This window comes from Meriones unguiculatus, chromosome 3, assembly GCF_030254825.1.
Source record: "Meriones unguiculatus strain TT.TT164.6M chromosome 3, Bangor_MerUng_6.1, whole genome shotgun sequence".
In the NCBI taxonomy this organism is placed as follows: Eukaryota; Metazoa; Chordata; class Mammalia; order Rodentia; family Muridae; genus Meriones; species Meriones unguiculatus.
The window spans coordinates 162,327,023-162,349,956 of NC_083351.1; the positions used below are offsets into that span (position 1 = coordinate 162,327,023).

The window sequence follows — 22,934 nt, forward strand, 5'->3', positions numbered from 1 at the left end:
ACAGCAGACTGCTGCACTCAAGTCCTCCTCTAAGGCTCATGCTCCTTCCAGGCTGCTGTGCGCTGGAAGAGAGTGACAAGCTCTCCCACTAGGCCCCTTTCCTATGGGCTTTTGCTGGTTTGCTGTCACAGTAGTGTTGGGATTCAGGAATAACCCAAATTGACCACTTGAATTCCAGGCTCAGATTGATAGAAGTTTGTTGAACACTTAGCAAAGTCTGTCCTGTCATGGACACAGTCTAGATTCAGAAATCATGACTGTGACCCAGAGCCATTCCAGGTGAGGTTTTAAAGGAAAAAAGACATAACCAAGCAGGAAGAATTAAGTCTATTCCAGGTACATTGTGCCTAGGAAGCTAGACAGAGCATTTTAAGCTGATTGGCTAGGATAAAGAGTAGGGGCACTGGGGGACTTTCCATTTCCCCCACCGTTCTGGGAGAAAGGAACATGGCAAGGTATTGTGATTTTGCTTAAGTTGAATATACATTTATCATCAGTTCAAGCAGAACATTCAACAAGTATTGAATTGTAAGTTAAAGGATATTCCTATGTCAGGGAGGCAGAGCCTGAGAACCTGAACTTAGTTTCACCATATGATCAAAATGGAGACTAAAGACAAAATGGCTTCAGTTATGCTAAAGACAAAAGCAGGTGTCAACAGAAGAGCTACACTTAGGCTAAAAATTAAAGTAGGTCTCAACAGAGGGCCTATAGTTATGCAAAAAGTTAAAGCAGGCCTCAATCGGTAGATGAAGTGAAAGACTAGATCAGAAAAGAAAACATTGTCTTTGATGGCAGGACTGGACAGTAGTATCCATCAGCATCAATATGGTGCCCAGAGATGCCCAAGAGGTGTTGTGTTCAAAGGAACTAATGAGTACTTGAAGAATTACAAGAAATGTGCCCAAATTCTGGGTTACATCACGCTGAATCTTAACAAAATTGCAGTATGCTCTAGCCTTAGAACTGCAGGACCAGGTAGCAAATGAACTGCCTTTATATAGTAGGAAATTCACGAATGTTCCGAAACAAGAAACTGCTAAATTCATCAGCCTTCCCTTTCTCATTAAAGGAAAGCTCTCCGACTTTCAAATAAAAATGACAAACCTATGCCAACAATCCTAGCACTTGAAAGACTGAGGCAGGGAGATTCAAAGTTCAAGCCTTCTCCATTACACAGTGAAGCGCTGTCATAAAAAGCAGCCAGGTATGATAGTGTACACCTTTCATCCCAGCATTCCAGAGGCAGAAGTAGGTAGGTCTCTGAGGTCAAGGCCAGCAAAGGCTATGTGGTATGAGCCTGCTCAAAAACAAAAGGGCTTTCCATGCACTCTTCAAATAAAAGCGTTTCACAGAAGCTATTCTTTGAAGCCTTATGCAGAGCTGCCTGTGTGACCCTGTGGCAGTTGCCCTGGTGGCACTGTAGCAACATACTGCTCGGCTGCTGAAGGGTCAGCATGTTTGTAGAAATTGGCTTCCCTGGAAACAAGACGAAGGTAGCAGGACAGAAGTTGTGCTTGGGAGCATCTGAGAGGCACACTAAGCTCATCAGTGCTCTGGGAACTGAGTTGATAATGTTCAGCACATTTTAAACCTTGGCTTCTCCAGACCATTGCTGGCTCGCTACCTTCTTCTGAGTCTCAGCATGCTCAGATATTTGCTAGATTTTAGAATTAGCCTGCCTGAAAGGGACTGTAGAGATCAAAAGTATGAAGAGTACTCCGGAGACAGAACACTCTTGGGTTTAGATTCTTTCATCGCTGACCTCAGGCTCCCCTGTGAACGTGTGGTCAGGGCCGTTTGTTACACAGCAGCCATTCCATACTTGCCTATGCGTTGAACAATTCTATATTTGACCCTTGCCGTTCTTAGTTTGTTCTTGTGGTCCTCTTACAGAGCGTGTGCACAAACTGCAGAGGAACCTTCTGTAATGCCTGCATGATGAATGAACTGCCTCTTCCTTCAAGCATCAAGCCTGAAAGAGTGTGTAATCCTTGTCACGAGCAGCTGATGAGACAGTATTCCACCAGCCCGTCCTAAGACTGGAGGCCAACAGCAGGCCAGCCACTCCCATGTGTGAGATGCAAGATCCCCTGGAGCCCACCATCTTAGAGCCAGCTATAGTTGGTAGGAAAGATAGAAGTAAACCAGGTCGATGTCCATGGGGAAGTCAGTGCTTGGACCTTTGCTCATCTTCTCTAATGAGTGTACAAATAAAGCCGCTGAGCCTTTCTCTTCAACACCTAAACAAGCCCATTCTGGAGAGTTTATAAGCCTGTCTTTGGGCTTTTTTACTTTTATGATGTGATAGTGCTGGGCTGTAGCTGAGTGGAGAAGCCTTGTCTAGCAAGTGTGAAGCCCCTCCTACCACAGTGTCCCTGCCAAAAACAAACGTTATATTTGCATCCTGAGGGGTAACACGAATGTTAATGTAGATAAAAAGAACAAGTGTTACTTGCCCAGGTGCTGCTGGACACAAGTTTCCTCTTGGCTTCACTACCTACCTCTTTAACCTACCAAGCTGTGAACGCAATCTCAGGGAAAGAAACTAAGAGTAATATAAATTCTGAATGTATTAATCACAATATTATAATGCGTTATGACTTCAGGACCAAGCTTTTAAATTTTTTTTGGTCTTACCTACAAGAGTTTTCTTTGTGTGAGCAAGAATATCTGTTGTTTCCCACATAACAGCCCCAGAAGTAAGTGTCTGCTCTTTCAGAATCCCCCTCTTCACACATACACACAGAGCAAACATCTCTCCTGCCCAGCCCCCACAGAAGATGAAAGTGAAGCTGAGCCAGCTACACTTGCCATCAGCTCTGATTTGCTGATGAAGAGAAGTCCTTATTCTGAAGTACAGACCAGCACCCCAGGCAGGGCTCTTGAACAGTATTCAAACATCTCTTCGTAACAATCCCTCCAGGGGAAAGTGGGGTGCACTGAACAAGAGATGGGAAGGAATGCTTTAATTACTATGATTATGTTGTGTATCTGGATTATTTGATTCCAATTAAGACTTTCGAAAACATGATTCGATGCAGGTTTGGAGTTCTAGGGTAAACCCTGAAAAGGGTTAAAGCCTGGGAAAGGCATTATTTCAGAAGTCTGACCTGCTAGTAAAGCTGAAGTTTAAGAGTATTAGGGGGAAATAAAATTAGTAATTCTAACCTATTGTGTTGGTTGTCATTTCTCTTTTTAAAAAAGTAAAACTTTTTCTGTGAGCGAGTGTGTTGCCTATGTCTATGTTGAGCACCATGTGCATGCAGTGCCCAGGCAAGCCAGAGGAGGGCGCCATCTCCCCTGAAGCCAGAGTTGGAGGCACTGGCACAGTTGGATGCTGGGAACCACACCGCAGTCCTCTGAAAGAGCTGCTAAAGCCGCTAGTGCTCTTGACCATGGAGCCTCCACCTTTTTCTTTTTTCAAAATAATGTTATGTGATTCTTTGTTCATGTTGTTTTTGGTCACCTACAGGAGCCAACATTTTTAGGCACTATGTATGTGAGGGCAAAATTATCAAAAGTTCTAATTAGTTTTAAATTAAGGAGGCAGCTGCACAGCACAAAGTGTAAATATTTAGGAGTGTGGTCATTTTGCCTTTTTAAACTGCTCCAAAGATTTGAGGCTATTATTTTGCACCCCCACCCCAAAAGCTAGGAACAATCACTCAAAAGTAATTATCCCTAGAGTATCTTCCTTAAAAATTGCTTCTTAACCTTTAACAGCAGCATTAACCAAATGAAGGTGAGATTAACTAGAGGCAAGCAGTTACTCTACTGTTACACAGTGACAGCTACAGGATGAAACGAAGACATGCTGTTTTCATAGGCTAAAAACATAACCCCTAAACACTGCAGAAGCCAGGCCCTGAATCCAGCACTGAAAGCCTGAGGCAAAGGGATCACAATTCATAAGAAGTTCCTTTAAATAAAATCCATAAATTGAACTATTCTGCATAAAAGTTTTGGAAATTTGTTTTCCAAATGTAAAAGTATTCTGAGTATTCAAGTATTCCTTGAACTCCCTAATCAACTCTACAGTTGACTGGTTACTACAGTAACCAGGTTAAAATGATAACGCATAAAGCACAGAGAGCTTAGAAATGAGCCTTTAAAAAGAAAAAAGAAATGAGCCTTTAAACACAAGGTCAGATTACCTCTGACAAGGTGCCAAGACCACTCACTTGGCAATGATTTTCTAGATATGACATAAAGCACAGACAACAAAAGAAAACCAGCAGAAATCAAGAACCGTATGTTCAGTTGAGCATGTGGTGCTTTGGTAGAATCTCAGCAAGGAGGAGGCGAGCGATCACGGGCAAGCCTAGAAGACGCCCAAACAGAAAATAAGTGCAAGCTACCCAGTGTGCTAGCTAGTCATCTGAGAGGGGGGAACTGAGAAAATGCCCATGTAGGACTGGCCTGTAGGGCATTTTCTCAGTGATTGAGACGGGAGGCCCCACCCATTGTCAGTGGTGCTGGCCCTGGGCTAGAGGTCCTGAGTGCTGTAAGAAAGGTTGAATGACCCAGTAAGCAGCAATTCCCCATGGCCTCCCTGGCCTAGTCCCTGCCCTAACTGCTTTTAGTGATGAACTGGTATATGGGAGTGTGAGGGAAATGAACCCATTCCTCTCCAAGTTGCTTTCTTGTAAAGGATGGGTATCCAGAATTCATGTTGTAAATGAGAAAAGTGAAGAAACCTACTTGAAAAGACATTTCTCACAAAGAAGATACACAGATGTTTGGTAAGCATGTGAAATATCAGTAACAGAGGTACAAATCAAACCCCAGTAAAATACCACTCACCCAAGATCTCCTTAGCCTCTTGTCTTCCTCCTCCTCCTCCTCCCTCCTCCGGCTCTGTTTTTAGGTTGGTTTGTTTTTCGAGACACAGTATCACTGTGCAGCCCTGTCTAAAGGCATGTACCACGTCCACAGTCACAAACTTTTGAAGTTTGCCTGTAGACATCAAATTATGATTGCTGCCCCCATCTGCTTGTTACACTGGGAATAACCTTATACCTTCCTGGAAATTTTTCTGCCAGGTAACATTTTAAGGCTGTCTTGGTGATCCTGTAGCCCTGAGCCCAGCCATATTCCAGTGTTTACCATGCTCCCCCACTTCATGCCTGTACCACGAAGTGTCTTCACAATCACTTCATTGAGATGTCCTGGTGCTGATTCAAAACCCAGAAACAATAAAAGGGGTAATGAAAGAATTAAGTCATTGGCCCCAGTGATGATGGCACACACTTCAAATCTCAGCACTAAGAAAGTAAAAACAAGATGACGGATCTGAGGCCAGCTCAGTGAGATCCTTCTCAAAAACATTCACAACAAAGGTGCATTCTGCTGATATCACAGAGAACAAAACTGAGCAAAAGGTAGTTATTAAGACATAACTCGGCAGGGCTGTGGTGCTGCACACCATTGATCCCAGCACTCGGGAGGCAGAGGCAGGCAGATCTCTGAGTTGAAGGCCAGCCTGGTCTAGAGAGTGAGTTCTAGGATAGCCAGTTTCTTTTAAAACCCTGTTTTAAAAGAAAAAAAAGCCCAAACTCAAAAAAAACTTGGCAATAAAAATCGGGTAACCAGAAAACTCAGGAGAATGTACAGATGAGTAGACTCGTCTTCAAAGAAAAATGAGCAGATGGGAAAACCCTATCAAAAAATACAGGTTGGTATGAACTCAGACCATGGCAGCATGCACTTGGCCTGCACGGATCTAAGCCACTTGGCGTCCTAGTGTTGAGAGTGGAGGTAGATTCAAGGCCCCATCCCCAACCCAGAAGCTCTCTCCAAGTGATAGCCACTTGCTGTCACAGGAAAAATTAATATCTTCCAATGGAGTCTCCCTGGGTAGACAAACCACATTTGGAGGGGCCTCAGCAGTAGATGGCCACCACCAAATGAACTTAATGGTATTTTTGGAGTTCTGGTAACTTACACCTGTAAGGAGAGTGACTGTCCACAGTGAAGATCTGTTTTAAGAGAAAAATGAGGGAAAGCTAAGACATTTCACAGAAAAAGAAACGGGAGTATTTGCTGTTTTTCAGATCTTTTGAGACAGGGTGTCTCCTTGTAACCATGGCTGTCCTGCAACTCTGTAGACCAGGCTGGCTGAAATCTCACAGAGACCCACCTGCCTCTGCCTCCACAGCGCTGGATTAAAGGTGTGCGCAATCACTGCCCACGTTAGTTTTTGTTAAAGAGCTGGAAGTTTTTAACTGTGAAGGAACGCTGGCACGTAACAGCATATTTTCTAAACATCAAGACTTGCAGAAATTGCAGCCTGTTGGCAGGTCTGCTGTGGTGCGTGGGAGCAGATCCTAATTTGAGGTGTGCACTCAAGTGCACGTTACCTCAGCACCTAGCCCACAGAGAAATGTACATCTATACCAATGACACGTGTGCACAAGGTAATTCATCTCAGCATGTTTAACACGGGAAGCAACTTAAACGTGTTCATCAGTACAGGGCATACACCTGTATTATACAACGTGGAGAAAAATGAGATGTTTTTTTTAATATAGATACAAAATAATCAGGCTGGTGAGATGTCTCAGCAGGTAAAAGCACTTGCTGACAAACCTGACAACCTGAGCTCAATACCAGGACTCAACATAGGAGGGGCCAACTCCTCAAAGTTGTCTTCTGACATACACACACACCATCATACGTGGATCACACACACAAACACACAAGTAACTTCTATCTTTAGGTTAGCTAAGCAGGCAAAAAAGTCACAGTATTATGTATACTAATAATTTATAATTTTAAATGAACCATGTGTCTAATATTCACTTATAGTTAAAAATCAGTGTTGGCGTAAGAAGCAGATGACCAGGGCCTGAGAACTGTGTGGCTAGTGCATTAATGGGAGTATACCCTTTACTGCTATTTCCTTTTTCAGAAAATCCACCATTCTCCTCATACCATGCAGCCTTTACATCGAAATCTTCCTATCACCTAACCACCAGTAAAAATCAATTTTAAACTTTGGCAAAAGATCTAAAACAGAGACTTCCACAATGACGATATAGAGGCAGGAAGTATATACAAAGATGTGTAATGCCATTATTGAACTGGAATTCAGACAGAAACACTAAAGACCCTAATAGAAAAGCTAAAACCCAAAAATAACACTACCAAACACCAAGGAAATGGAGCGGCAGGAACCCATTCACCAAGGTGGGAGCCCAGCCGTGCAGCCAGGTTTCCTTAAAAAGAACCCTCTCCCGGCCAGCACACCCCACAGCACTCATCCCAAGCTGACAGCATGTCTGCACAAACCACACAACTCATAGCCACATTATTCCCTAGAATAACAGCTGGAAGCTTATGAAAACACTTTCTCATCTAAAATCAGGGAGCAGGAAGTATTCAGACATTAGTTCTATTTGTCAAAAGCCTCCGAAACTTGATCTTGCCTTACCCATTCTCAGCTATTTTCACAATGTAGTGTTTAAATCTCCAGGTGATACCTGCTGAAGACTGCCGAGGGCAGAGGATGCAAACAGCAACGCTATCCTGACCAGGAAGCTGGGTCATGGCATGTCACCCACAGGCAGTGGCTTCCGCTTCCTCTCCCCACAGCGCAGCTGTCTGTCCCTTCCCAAGTGGCAAACGCTTCAGCATCTCAGCCACAGGACACTCAGCTTCAGTCTTTTCCAACACTTCAGTTTTTCTCCCTTGCAGCTCCTTTGTCAGACTGCCATATGCCATATCGGGTTTTTCTTTAAAAAGTTTGGGGAGCAAGATTTCACGTATGTAGCCCAGGTTGGCCTCTAACTCCTCGGCTTTCTTAGTGTTGGGGTTATAAATATGACCATCATGCCTAACTCCACTACCCCTTATGACAGCTCTACAACAAATACAAGAAATTCCAAACTAATGCAGGAAATCCATTACTGATGCCTGTGAATAGCAAATCAGATCTCGAGAAATAGATATGCCTCAACTCAAAATAAAAGTAAAAAGTAAATGAACTTTTATTCAACTATGTGATTCTTTCCCAGTAACTACACTTGCTCTATCAGCAAACAGTAATTCAGTGGCCTGTTACGAGAAATCCTGAAGTGAGAATGTGAGTTTTTAATTTCCCAGTGTTAGACTTGCTATGTTCAGGGAATTCAGCCCCCACCGAGGCAAGATATATCCCTTCAAGCTTACCCAACACACAACACTTAATGTTTTTCCTCTCATTCTTTTCCCAGAGATGGATAAATGAAACTCACTAACTGAAAATAAACTCAAATAAATAAATTCTTCAACAAGCCCAATTCCATCAGGCCCTGCAGATCTTTCCCACAGCAAACTGGAGACCAGCTGTAAAAGACAGAAAGCTCACACCCTAATAGATACATAACTCTAGACACAAGTTCTTACGGTCTGGTCAACCTCTTATGAAAACATCTCCATGTGAGCCGTATACTGTAAAGCTTGGTAACCCATGGACTGCTTTGTTTTTGAGACAGTCTCAACTACATGGCCCTGGTCGGCCCAGAACTCAACATGTAGACCATTCTGGCCTCAAATTGGATTTTTGGGCTGGAGAGATGGCTCAGAGGCTCAGAGCATCTTCCAGAGGTCCTGAGTTCAATTCCCAGCATCCACATGGTGGGTCAAGTTTAGATTTTCCCACCTTCCAATGTGCTGGGATTAAAACCTTATATGCTACCACACCTAACTCTAAGCCACTTTATTTTTTAATTTTTTAGATTTATTTTAAATGCTCTACGTGCATATACATCTGCAAGCCAGAAGAGGGCAGTAGAGAGTGTAGATGGTTGTGAGCCAACATGTGGTTGTGAGGACTTGAACTCAGGACCTCTGCAAGAGTAGACAAGAGCTCTAACCAGAGCCATCTCTCCAGCCACCACCACCTTTTTATAACTTATTTATATTTTATGTATATTGGTGTTCTGACTCCATGTATGTCTGTGTGAGGGTGTCAGATCATCTGGAATTTGAATTATAGACAGTTGTGAGCTTCCATATGGGTGCTGGGAATTGAACCGGTTCTTTTAATTGAACAGCCACTGCTCTTATCTGCTGAGCCATCTCTCCAACCCCCTTACTGATTTTTTTTAACACACCTGAAAACCATTTCATATTATTACATCAAAACTAGATATAATAAAAAATAAACTTAGTTGACTTGTATATTCTACTAAAAAACACTCTCAGGTAATACCCAACTTGAAACAAACATTCATTTATTGTCTACAGGACAGCAATCTTGCCCCTTAGCTGGTAATCAAAGATGGCTATGTACTAAGTGATACACATTTCTTCCAGGTTATCACATCTGAAAGTTCAGAAAATTCAATCTTGAGAATGAGACTTACTATTTCTTGGTGGCAGCTGTCACCCTGAGGATAGGAACAAGGTAAAGAAAATATACAGAACTTTGATTCTTCTACACAGGTATACATAAAGTTAAGTTTATTAATGACTATTTTTGAAGCCAGCCATTTTACCCAATATTTAAATAACAAGCTATTTATTATTAAAGCAGAAAGTACTGTCACAATGTGACAGAAATACAGCTCTATCCATAAATCCTTCACACAATTAATTGCTAGTTTTATTTAAGCAAGGCACCCCTACTTGTTCTAAAATATGGGATGGCTACCCCACTGGAAAGCAAATGAGGAGACTTAGATTGATTTATTCTGTTTTGTTTTACTATCTAAGCTGGTTGAATTCAAGTGAAGCTATTAATGTCTTTACCAGTCTGGACTGCTTTGATATGTCACAATTTCAAACCTAACAATAGCCTTAAGATTTGTCTAAAACCAAAAAAAGGTGAATGAAGCCTATACTTCCAAGACTTAGACAGGCACCAACGTTAAATGCCTTTAGGTCAAGGCTTAAGGAGACAAAGTGTTTCTAAAGACAAATCTGTCGAGTGATCACTTATACTCACTAACCTGTGGGTTTTTTGTTTTAATTTTTACCCCTAATTAATCAAATACAGATAAAATAAACTATTTGACCAAATCAGACTGGCTTATTAACATTCTGAAACCTTCCATTGCTTTGGTGAGTGTTTGGTAAAATACACCATTAATTTATTCCATGAGAATTTTCATATGTGGTGCTCTCAACCAGGGGCAAAAACAAGCGGGAAGAAGGATCTAAAGAGCAGCACTGAATGGAAACACCATCTTAGAGCTGTGATATAGCCCCTATGACAGAAAACCAAATTATATAAACCAGACTTTCTCAATCAGATCCTGGACTGTTTAAGCAGAATTTTAAATTTGTAGCTTATTTCATAATCCTAAGATGAATCTTTCTCAGTCTAAACACAGCACTATCTAATATGCTCAGATCCTTTCTCCAGCAGTTGCTGCCAATCAACTGGATCTTTATATCCCACGTCCCAGAGAGATGTGCAAATGAGATGCTTCCTGCTTCATCCTGAAAATAAGAAACAAAATGACTGCAATGCAATATACTGAAATATAGCATGGAAGAAATAAAGCACTTTACATTTACATAAGGGAACAAACATCAAGAAATTTAGCAAAATGTTAATTTAAACATGTCATGTATGTCTCTCTCTTTTTTGGTTGTCTGTTTTGGTTTTTTGTGGCAGGGTTTCTCTGTGCAGTTCTGGCTGTCCCGTAACTCTATAGGCCAGGCTGGCCCCATACTCAGAGATCCCTCTGCCTCTGCCTCTCAGGTGCTAGGATTAAAGCCATGTGCCACCACAGCCTAGCTCGTCATACGCTGACTAAGACAGAAACTTTTTTTTTTTTTTTTTACAGGCAGGTACAGTGTACATGCCTGTAATCACCAGCACTTAGGACATTGAGTTAAGAGGATTAAATTCAAGGATAGTTGGGGCTGTATAACACAAACTCTTTTTGAAAAAGCCGAAAAGAAACAATAGACACCAAAAAAAAAAAGATATGAGAAAAAAAAAAAATCAAACAGTGGCAATTAACTCTGAATCACGGATAGCCCATGTTAAATACAGCACTCACCCCTCAGAGAAGCTTTTACAGGAGACAGACTATTAGTGGGACCCACAACTGGCAAAATGCAAAGAATAAATGAGTGTGTCATCGGCCCATACACAGGTACAACACAACCCCACACCTATGGCTCAGAGAGCATCTCTGAGTGTGGGTGGGAAAAGGACAGGGCCAGAGGTTCAGCACACTGCTACAACAGTGCCTTCTGGACACAGGTGGGAGGCTGCAGACATGAAAGCCCAGGACGGGGTTGCCTACATGAGACCTTCAGGGTGACAACACAGACAGGGACATCTCCACCCTAGGTCAAGAGCTACAGGCAATCAATCGCTGCTGAAAGGGAGAATCAGCTTTCTGACACTCAGACAAAATATCCAATCCCAAATGCTCAGCTCTAAGCAAATACACACACAGACAACACTAAAGGGACTCAGCAGTGAGGGGGTGGGGGGAGGCGTGCACGTGTGTGTATGCTACTGATATGAGAGGAAGGGGGAGGAAGGGTAGGAATAATGTAAATATAGCACTCAAGTGTGAAATTTAAAAACTGTGTGTGTTTATATTATGTATCTTTCAACTGATGAAACATTTTAAAGGGAAGAACAGCTAATGTAGAATGCATTTTCTATGTGTTATGATTATAGCTGTTAAAGTAAATGTCACAATTAAGTTTCAGCACAGGGTATGATGTGAGGAATTATTTAAAAAAAAAAGATTTTATATAGAGATGATGCTTAAAGCCACTACACAATCACAATTTACTTTTCAGAAATTTTTTATATTGATAATTCACTAATCATTAATTTGGTCTTTAGTAAAGAGAATGGTTTCTTATAGAATAACAATTATTGAGTTTATTATTAATTAAAGTTTTTCACAGTTGTAGCTTAGTTACCTTATTATCTGGGGGTCTGTTGAAGTCTTATTTTCCTTTAGGACATGAATTTAGGAACAGCTCAATATACCTATGTTCTGAATATAAAGAAAAAGTTAGTTTTGCAAGTTTGAAAAAGATTAAAGCCCTTTTGTTACACTTCAGACAGCAACAGAAAGCCTTTCACCCTTCCTTAATTAACTAAAAACAAAGCAAAGTGTGCAGTCCCACACCTGCAACTCTGGTGCACAGGAGCCTGAGGAACGACAGCCCTGAGTCTAGACTACAGAGTCAGACTGCCAAGCTAAAAAACATATATAAAATTAAAACACTAAAACAGGTAAACAAAAAGAAAAACTAAATAGAAATATGCAAAATTATCAGAAGATAAATTTTGATAGTTTTTCCTTTTTTTTTACATTCACGTTAGCAGTACTAAAAGAATGTAATTGCCAAAGGAAAAATTCTAGGCTGATTCCCAAACAAATGAAAGAGCAAAGCACCGAGGCAGGAAAGAAGCAGTGGTCATACTTACGAACATGGGACCTATCCTTGAGCATAGCTGCAACAGCGTCCTCGTGGGTTTCAAAGTGCACGTCAGCTTCTCCAGTGGCCTTCCCACTAGAGCTGTATTCCATGGTGATCCTCACAGGCTTCAGGGGAGCAAAGAACTAAACGAAGCCAACCAAAACAAACAACTGAATTATGAACTGAAATTTGTTTATCACTGTTCTCTGCTAGTAATACACAATGGGTCAAGATGCTGGAAAAATGGCCTGTGAGGTAAATTAACCACCAAAGCCAATACCTGGGTCAGTCCCTAGGACCCACATGGTAGAAGGAGAAGTCAGATGTGGTTAGGTGACTGATCTCCATATACATGCCATGGTACACCCGACCCTGCCACCCCACCCCAAAATTCCACATAATAGTTTTTAAAAGATGTTGCCAAGTGGCAGCAAGCCAAAATTCCCAGTCAACCTAGAGAAGTCATTATTCCACAGACTCTGTGGCTAAGCTAGTTGTAGGTTAGCTGTCTGCAGTGCACGTTCCACCTGTGACGGGAGTATCAGGACACTGAATGTCAAGGAAAATGCAAGAGCTGCTGTCCTGGCACCCAAGTGCCTACACTAAGCGTACATGATTGAACCAACTCGCTCTGTTACTACACCTATGCCTCATTACTGCCTCTGATGTTCTTCTCTTTAAATTACAATAATACAAAGGCTTTTTTGAAGAAAGAGGGTCTAACTACACAGCCCAAGCTGGCCTCAACCTCCTGGGCTCCCACACCAGTCCTGTGACAGCCATACCCTGCACCTACAGAAGACAGAGCAAGCCCCTCCCTTCAGGAGATGCTGGCTAGCAAAGGGCACTGCAGAAATAGTGCTTTCCCCAACATTTATTAAATTAATACAAGTCCTATTTTACACTGCTCAAACCTATCAAAATGAAGCTTACTACCACGCACATTTATAATGTCTTGGGCATTGGCTTGGAAAGGCAATCCTCTCATATGAACAAAATGCAATGACGACGTAGTTCCAAAATCAACAGCCTCTGGAAGTTTTTCTGACATCTCTTTAGGCAATTCTGAGAAAGAACAAAAAGAGACACTGTCAAGGACACAAAAGCTTCCAGAGCTATTAGCAGATTATAATTAGATATGACCTTTAAAGCAAAGTCCTCATTCATCTTGAACCAGCGCACAAGGGCTTTAAAGGTCAAAACCTAAAATTTCTGCTCCTTAACAGCCATCACCTGAACAACCATTAAAAGCACTTAGGAACTCAAACCACTCCCAAATGAAGAATTTATCTCATGTGACAAGAAGATAAAATGGTCATTAATTAAATTGTAAGAGAAGAGAAACTCAGATAAAAATTACCATTAATCAAATTGTAAAACAGGAGAAACACTCAGATGTAGGTACTAAAAACAAAAAATAGCAAACATGATGAAAGGATAATCCCAGAGCACTGGAGTTAGATATGAAAGAAAACTAAATCCAGAGACAAAAAAAAAAAAAAAAAAAAAAAAAAAATTCCTTATCCAAGATTTCCACTCTCTATCCAAATCATTTCCCACTTTAGCTTAAACATTGACATTTTACTCTGGTTTGTTGCATTTGTACCACCCAGCCTTTGAGACAGTCCACAAAATGGCCAGGATAAAAGAGGAACAAAGGGTGCTGGGGTGACTGCTCAGTGGTTAAGAGCTGATGGCTCTTCCACCCCCAACACCCCCAACAGACAGGCTGGCTCACAACCGACTGTAACTCCCTTCCAGGGGATCTCATGGCCTCTTCTGGCCTCTGAAGGTACCACGTGACACACGGGGCTACACACACACAAACACAAATAAGTAATAATAATATTCTAGCAGAAGATCAGAGTTAAGTTCCCAGCACCCATATCAGGAGGCTCACAATTGCTTTTAACTCCAGCTCTAGGGAAGTCTTTTGGCCTCCATTAAGTGCTAGCACAATGTAGACACACATACATCAACTAAAAATTTTAAAATAGTAATTTAAAATCTAACAGCTGTCAGTCAAGCTTGTCCAGTTAGTAAAGGCACCCACTGCCAACTCTGACAACCTAAGTCCTATTCCTGGGTCACCTTGGGGACAGAACCAACTCTGGAAGTTGTCCTCTGACCTCCACACAGGAGCATGGCCACATGGATTCATACAGATAGACACACAAATTACATGCAATTTTTTTTAAAAACATGATTAATTAAACCTTTGTGTATAAACAAAGTACATTCTACACTTGTGTTCAATCTTTAACTAAACCCCCTGGTTCTGAATCTCACAATTTGACATAAGCTAGCCATGAAAACAGTTTAACAAAAGCTAAACATATAAGGCAATCTTCAGAAGAGGCAGGACCTCACCTAGCTCTTTATCACTTTCAAATGCTGTCATAGGCCGAATATCCTCATTTATTTCATGTTCCTCAAATACCACTTCTGGCTCAGTTATATATTTCGTGGAAGAAGATAACATTTTCTTTCCCTTATGAGATCCAACATGTGTTCGAACTTCATTCCTTCTGCTTGGGAATATCTCTATGTATCTAAAACAAAGTAAAACGAAAAGGCACACACGGTATAAAGTAACTTTACAGTTAACTTAAAATAATAATTAGATATGTGTGATAAGAGAGATGGCTCAGCAGTTAAGAGCACTTGCTGCTTTTCCAGGGGGCTATTGTTCATTCCCAGCACCCTAATGTGGCACGTCCCAACCATCTTTAACTCCAGCACAACGGACTCAAACATCCTTTCTGGAGTACTGGGGCACCTGCACACATGTGCAAACAAACACACCAAACAATCCTTTAAAAGAGTTACAATAATCACGTATGTATTATATTTTCACAGCTTATAAAACATGGATATCCAAAGATAAGATATTAGAAAGAATAAAAAAAAATCCATCTATACATTAGCTTATGAGAAAATGCTTCCATCAGGTCAACACACTAAATTTAGTCATTAAAACTTTTGCCCCCAAAATATCAAGCCAGTGAGTAAGCACTAAACCTGCTGAGTCATCCCTCCATACCCAGGATGTAATTTTTTTTTTTTATACCCACCCTAAACTGTTCTTACAGCACTCATGTGTAGGGTTAAGGGCTGGATCCCAAAACCTCACCACACTGCATTTTTAAGCATCTAAAACTTGGAACTAAATAAGCCTACTCTTTTATAAAGTTAGACAACCTAAATATTTCTTATACTAATGAGAAGACTAATACAAAGCTGCTTTTCTTTTCACAAATAACAACCTCAAGGGCTTACAGTTCTGTTTTGCATAGGCAAATCTATACAAAGCACTAAAACCTAGAAGAAATAACTTCTCTGGAATTTAACTAAGTGGCTAATGAGAAATTCAAGAACGATCATAAATACTATCAGGCTCAGTGGTATTCACCCATCATCCAGCATTTGGGGAGGAAAAAGGAAGATCAGGGGTCACTGAGATAGCCCAGTGGATAAAAGGCAGTTGCTGCCAAGCCTGCTGGTGTGGTTCTGATCTCCAGAACACACGGGGTGGAATAAGAGAACCAGCTTTTCCATGTTGTCCAAGTTGTCCTCTGACTCCACAGACAAACTTTGGCACATGTGTGTACACGTTATGTTCACACACATAAGAAATAATAAAATTTCTTCAAGTTAATGCAAATTCAAGGCCAGCAAGGGTTACATAGTAAGTAAATAAGAATGAGTACAGCTCTTTTGACCTTCCTGGGTACTCTGCACACAGATAAGCACGTGAGCAAAGCATAGGTAAATCTAGAAGCAGTTTTAAAGAACACAGCAAAACACTGATTTAGAAGTATGCATTTTGGAGCCAGTGTGTGGTGGTGCACGCCTTTAATTCCAGCATGTAGGAGGCAAAGGCAAACAGATCTCTGTACGTCCGAGGCCAGCCTGGTCTACAAAGTGGGCTCCAGGACAGCCAGAGCTACACAGAGAAATCATGTCTCGAAAACACAAACAAACATACATACATACAAACACACACAGTATGCATTTTTACTAGATCTCCAAAAATGAAGCTTAAACATACATCTCCTACCTCATTACACACTCTCTCATGATATGAGAGTTTCACATGAAACTCTGAACAAGACAACTGACCTGAATTCTTCAAAAGCCAATCACATTTTTAAAGGATGGGGCTAGGGAGAAGGCTTAGATGGCTAAATGCTTGTTGCACATGCATGAGGATCTAAGTTCAGATCCCCAGCGTCCATGTGAAAGCCAGAGGTGGTGACACTCAGGGAGAAGGCAGGTGGACTAAGGGCTTGCTAGCCATCAGTCTAGCTAATCTTCAAGGCCTGGGTTCTGAGCCACCCATCCAAGTAAGGTGGAGAGACTGAGGGAGATACAATGTTAACTTCTGGCATCCAGCCTCCATGTGAACAAGTACACCTCCAACATGCACACACATGAATACACCACACACAAACACATAAAACGAAGATGGACTAAACACGAGGGGGGATGTGCTCTAGATTAATAAAATTAGTGACATATCAAATGAACTGTATGAATTGCTTAGAGTCTGGTTCACACAAGTCAGTTATAAAAATATTTTTGTTACAGATGGGAAAACGTGATTATGGGCAGCTATTATGGGTGCTAATTTTATTATATGTAACAATATTGTGATTATGAAAGAAAATTTCTTTAAAAGCACATACTAAGAAACAAATACAACTACACTTGGACTTTCCAGGACTACCTTCCACTTAGCACTCTCACTCAACATATCGAGAAATGTATTCAAGTGATGAGCATTTAGCAGCTCACTGTGGTACCCTGGTGTTCCAGGTCTGGATAACCTGACTGCAGCAGTCCCGTGCGCCTATCCAAAGGCCTGACACCCTAGCTAAGAGCTGCCCACTCACCGGTTACCAATCTCTTCCCTGTGTTTTAGAAGCGCCTGGCTGGCCATTTCTGGTTCTTCAAACTGTACATAGGCTTCCCCTGTTTTCCTTCGCCCTCTATAGTCCATCACGAAGGTAATGTCTACTATGTTCAGTCCTAGAATACAAGAAAATTTACCAATTAGTGCTGCCAACATGAGCGTCCTTCACTGCTGTTAACACCTTCACTCATGCACTATGAATTTTAGATAAGTATGCCAGCTTCAAAGCTGAACATACTTAAGAAAATACAACCATTATGTAACCAAAAATCCCAACACTTGTCAGGCAAGGGCAGGATACGAATAAATGCAAGGTCAGCCTCTGCTTTACAGTATATGTGAAGCCTGGGGGTTTTTCCTCAGTCTTTTTTTTGGGGGGGGTGGAGGGAGAACCACTGGTTATATCTTAGGAGACACTATTTAAACAAGCAAAGTGACTGACAGGCTATTTTGCAGCTGGAAGTTAGATACTGCTTTTTCTTCCTCCTCCTCGCCTGGTGCTGGGATGATAGGTGTGTACCACCATACACAGATGACGTGGTACTGGGATCTAATACAAGGCTTTGTGAATACTAGCCTTCCAGCAACTACATCCCCAGCCCAGATGGTTTTAAATCATGTAATTACTGTTTTGGACAAATGTGACCACTATTTTAAGAAAACAGTTTCTTCATCATTAAACAAACGTCATGAAACTGTTTTGAAAGATGACACCCCTAAAGACCTGTCTGAAAGACCGAAACGTGTCAAAGCTACAAAAGGAAGGATAATGATGGGACAGAGACTGTGAGTCCAAACAAGAGATAACTGCCAACCACCTGCAAAGAAGTCTACAATGTCCTTCTCATTGCAGCTGTAAGGAAGTCCCCGGAGACGAACCACACCGTCATTTACCACAGGGGAGGGCTTGACCTGCAGGTTCTTCATTAAGGCATCCACATCTTCATTGTTTATCTCATATACTACAAACAAAAGGCATAAAAATGGTTTAAAATTTATTCGACAAAGAAAACCACCTGTAAAAAACAGAACAAAACACAATGTTGCTTGAATTCAAACATTCATAGTCTTAATCCTCAATAGTTTCTGTCAAGAATGTAAGAGGTAATACTTACTGAACATTTACTGTACTCCAGGCATAACCTATGTAATCCTTACAACTTTAAGACACACTTGGGCAATACTTTCATTCTATAGATTTAGAAACCGAGACTGAGTATGAAAGGTGGTTCAGCAGTTCCATGCGTGCTGGAGCCCACAACAGAAGGAGACCCAACTTCCTAGGGTTGTCCTTTGGTAGTCCCTGGTGGAGCCTACCACACATATCATTATACCCACACACACTCCCACACGCGCACACACATACTCAAAAAACTACTTAAAAAGAAAAAGAAACACAGCAGAATTGAAGAGATGCCTAATGGCTCATACTCTTCTTCCAAGAGGACCCAAGTTTGGTTCCCAGAAACTACATGAGGTAGCTTGTGCTCACTGCAGCTGCAAGGGACACGACACCCCACCACCCTCAGGGTACATGTACATTCCACACATTGCCACACACACACACACATGCATGCTCCACTTTCACAACATGTAAGATAATGCCTAACGTTTTGTTTGAAGAATGTTATGATGAACCTAACTCTAAGAATAAGCTAATTAACTCTTCAAGATGTGTAACATACTTACTCTATCACTGTTAAAGATTATGTGACAACTGCCTTGAAAGTGTAAAGACTAAAGGCCAGAAGTCGGCCCCTGAGCTCACACACCTTCGACATACCGCTGCCCCATGTACATCCGGTGCTTTTCTAAGGCCTTCTGGACATCCTCCTCGGACTCCATCTCAATTAAGGCATCGCCCCTCCGTTTCCCATCTCTATTTAGGAGGAAATGTATTCCATTCTTACTGTTTCGGATTTTGCAGTCTAAAAACATGATTAAAGTCATTTAAATCAAGTCAAAGTTTTGTCTCAATTTTACAACACAATAACAATGCAATTTTCCAACAATGCAGGAACAAACATGTCTACCAAATTCTTAATATTTTCAAACAATATATTTTTTTTTTATCATATTCTTTCCTCTCCCCCAATTCCTCCCAGATTCTTTATAGGAACCCAGTCACTGAAACCATCCAAATGCTATGAAGGTGTCAAGAGTCTAAAAATGCTCCAAGTAAAAAAGTGTTACAAGCCTTTAATCCCAGCACTCTAGAAGCAGAGGTAGCCAGATCACTGAGTTTGAGGCCAGCCTGGTCTACATAGTGAGTTTCAAGACAGGCAGGGATACACAGAGAAACTCTGCCTCAGGTGTGGGGAGAGGGGAGTGCATTAAAAACAAAAAAGTAAACCAAGCACAGAAGCGCACCATTTCCAACCATTAAACAGCAGCTCAGGTTTATTCTTAATCATAGTCCTTTAAAAATATATCCATAAAATACTTCCTACAAAAATAATCTAACTTCCCACCGCCTTTCCTTAAGCCAAGACGATTTTATACTGCCCATTTCCAAAACCGAGAGGCAAGGGGCGAGTGGCCTCACAAATGTCTGACTCAGATGAGGCCATGTTTACGGTAGTTGAGACATTCACTTTAAGAGGAAGATTTAAAATTACAGCCAGATAGCAGCCATAAAAACTGACCGCACACTGGGAAATCTCCCAAACATATTAAGAGACCCCAGTGCAGCTGGTCTTCTAAATGTATGGCATCAACAGCTGCTCCTCCACATTTTCCCACGGACAGGTCTGACCTTTGGTTATGCACACAGTAAAACTTGAGTGTTAACTGGTTTCACACTCTGTAGTTTTAGCATGACTAACATTTGTTATATTGCTCTATTCAGCCTTCAAATTTGTGGGCAATACATGTGGCACCCACAGTGGTGCATGGTATGTATGAAAAGGTAATCAGCCAGAATGGGACCATTCCTCACTCTCGAGTTGGCTCCCACTGAACTGGCTTCTTTAAAACACACGTTAAGGTATACCTGAGAAAAAGTTAAGAACGTCTTCCACAGTGCAGGACCAAGGCAGTCCCTGAGCGCGAATGAGATAGACATCATCCACCTCCTCGCCTAACTTGGACGGGCTCAACTCGTACTCAGGTAGTGGAGGCAGGTCCTCTAGGTAGGTAGTTTTGGACTCCTTTCAAGAAAAAAGAATGGTAGAAATAATTGAGAACCTGCTTAGAAAAAATGCTTACATCATTAACAGATGCCTTCCATTATCTCAGGGGGGAAACACACTTCTCCGTCCCGTCCTTTCTTTTTGGTTGGAGATCGACGCTTCATGTGGCCCAGGCTGCCCCCAACTCACCATCATCTCCTGCCACAGCCTCCCTTGTGCTGGCTATCAGCCTGCCACAGCAGCATAGCTTTAAGTTTGTATTTCGTATCCTTAGGCAGTACTCAGGAATATTCTGGTGGTACTGGCACTAACGTGGTCAAGTGCACTAAAGGCAGTCCTGCCTTGCAAGCACTGAAGGCCATACAGTGACAAATGTACCGCTTAAGCAAGTACTGTTGACTGACAATTCTTAAGGGCCCCAAACACACAACAGGCCACATCAAACATCATCTCAAAGCACTATCTGGAACAAGATGCTGTAAGTGTTACAATCAAAACACAAATACTGTAAATTAAAAAAAAAAAAAAACGGGAAAAAAGAAAAAGAAATGAGATGGCCTTGAAAAAGACATAAAAGATAGGACATTACAATCTCAGAGGTGAGGGGGAGTAATAGCATCTGAAAAATGGCAGTCCCGTTTGTCTAAATTAGACGGTAAAAATAAGAGCTAAAGACCAGCTGGCCAAAGGAAGTGGGTACCATGCAGTAGCTAACGGCCTGTGTGTTGGGCCCAATGAAAGGATCCTTCACTTGGCAGGCAAAGGAAGTTAATAAAAAGACACCGGGAGGTGGATAAACGCCTTGAACAGGTGACTAAGGGAAAGAGCATTAAAGGCAAAGGTGGCAGTGAGAGGCGGCAGCACATGCCTCAAAACACTGACTGCTACTTTCCCTGTTCTCCCAGAATCCCATAAACATCTCAGACTTCTACAGAAAAGTATTGGGCCGGGATTCAAAATCAATTAGCTCAGCGACTAGCAGACATCAGCCATGCAGACGAACGACCCAGATATCACTAATTCAAGCAGGCGCAAAACAGAACAGAGATCAACATGGCCTAAGGCATCAGGGGGTAGGTAGACAGACCAAAAGCGTGCGGACACTTCCCGGATGCCACGTAAGACGCAGAAGAGAGGAAAAAGCTTCACACACAGAGGACAAAAATATTTGCAACGTGAATCCTTAAAGTGTCTTTCTTAAAAAGACGGGAAACGGCAGAGAAAGAGGCCGTGGACTCGCAAGCGGACGCCCCCCGCCCCCCCCCCAACACACGTTCTCTTGCAATTTCCCACGGTCCCCCCACCACCACCACCGCTGTCCGCCTCCGCGGGGGACCGGACGCCCGAAAGGTCCTTCTGTCAAGGCGACCGGACTCGCAGAGGTGACCTTCAGGCAGGTGGACGAGAGTGAGGGGGCGAGCGGGGGGCCGTTCCCAGGCTAGCCCATGCGCCCGCGGGGCTGCACGTCGGTGGCCGGCCGAGGAGGCCCGAGCCGGGCCGGGCCTAGCGCTCGCAACGCGCAGCCGGCCCCGACCTTCCGCGGGCTCCGGCCCCTCGGCTTCACCTCCAGCGGGCGGGAGGCTGGGGCGGGGGGACGGACGGACGGACGAGGGGTGATGGTGGGGGTGTCGGCGGGACCCTCCCCCCCAAAAAAAACCTACCATGGGCCCGGCGGGGAACAAGGCCTCAACATTCACCCCAGCCACACTTACACTGCCCAACCGCCCAGCCTCGGAGGGAACAAAACAAGGAGAAGAGCCGGGGCCCGGGAGAGCGTCCCTTGTTCCCGTGCCCAATAGGAGGACGGAGCGGGAGGGAGGCGGGGGTGCGGCGCGTGCCACGGATCCCCGGGCGCGCCCTCGAGGCGCACGCGGACGGGCGCGGGCGCGCGGCCGCCACCTACCTGGCCGTAGCCCCGCGCGAGGCCCGCGGCGGGCGCCAGCGATCGCGGCAGGAGCCGCGGGGCGCGCAGGGCCGAGTAGGACGCGGCGGCGGCGGCGGCGGCGGAGGGCCGGGCGGGGACGGGACCCGCCAGCCTCCCGGCGGCCGCGGGCCCGAGCTGCAGGCCCCGCGTCTGGGAAGCGGCGGCCCCGAGGAGCAGCAGCAGGCGGCGGCGGCCGGAGACGCCCGACGGGAAGGCGCCCGCGGCCGAGTAGAAGGGCAGGCAGGCGGCGCCGGTCCGCCGGCAGCTGCTGCAGTTGCAGCCGCAGCCCCGGAGCAGCGCCCCCAGCACCCAGCGCGTCCCGGCCATGGGCTCCGGAGGCGGCGCGGGACCCGGAGGTGGCCGCTGTGGCGCGAGCCGAGGGGAAGTGGAATCCAGGGCGGGGGAGGAGACAACCAGGCACATGCGCCGCGCGCACCGGGGGCCGGGACCAGTGTGGAGGCGGAGGAGAGCGAGCGGCTCCGCCCGTCTCCGCCCTGGGGGCGGGGCCGCCTGGCCGGTAAGCGGGCTGAGCGGACAACCTGAGGGACTCTTAGCGTGGAAGCCTTTCCAGCCT

The 22,934-nt window shown here is 43.6% G+C and overlaps 2 protein-coding genes across 6 annotated transcripts in view; one reads left to right on the forward strand and one right to left on the reverse strand.

Annotated features, from left to right (window-relative positions):
• The window catches only part of Rufy3 (RUN and FYVE domain containing 3), a 70,093-nt gene extending 66,923 nt beyond the window's left edge, over window positions 1-3,170 (forward strand). For all 3 annotated transcript variants that reach the window (XM_060380903.1, XM_060380904.1, XM_060380905.1), the window contains one exon: window positions 1,897-3,170. In XM_060380903.1, the coding sequence (XP_060236886.1) occupies window positions 1,897-2,040 (144 nt within the window). In that variant the 3' untranslated portion in view covers window positions 2,041-3,170. The remainder of the gene's footprint in view (window positions 1-1,896) is intronic.
• A 6,031-nt stretch (window positions 3,171-9,201) lies between these two features.
• Grsf1 (G-rich RNA sequence binding factor 1) lies at window positions 9,202-22,687 on the reverse strand. Of its 3 annotated transcripts, none has more exons than XM_021628528.2 (10): window positions 22,340-22,687; window positions 20,298-20,454; window positions 19,078-19,233; window positions 18,124-18,267; window positions 17,286-17,421; window positions 14,761-14,942; window positions 13,334-13,455; window positions 12,398-12,533; window positions 11,884-11,960; window positions 9,202-10,428 (listed from the first exon to the last, which is right to left on the reverse strand). In XM_021628528.2, exons 1-9 carry the CDS (start codon window positions 22,685-22,687, stop codon window positions 11,911-11,913), a joined length of 1,431 nt encoding a protein of 476 aa, XP_021484203.1. In that variant the 3' UTR covers window positions 9,202-10,428; window positions 11,884-11,910. The 3 variants fall into 3 exon arrangements, with proteins under 3 accessions (XP_021484203.1, XP_021484204.1, XP_060236893.1); XM_021628529.2 differs by lacking the exon at window positions 22,340-22,687 and adding an exon at window positions 22,098-22,240; XM_060380910.1 differs by lacking the exon at window positions 22,340-22,687 and adding an exon at window positions 20,626-20,646.
• Window positions 22,688-22,934: the final 247 nt, after the last annotated feature.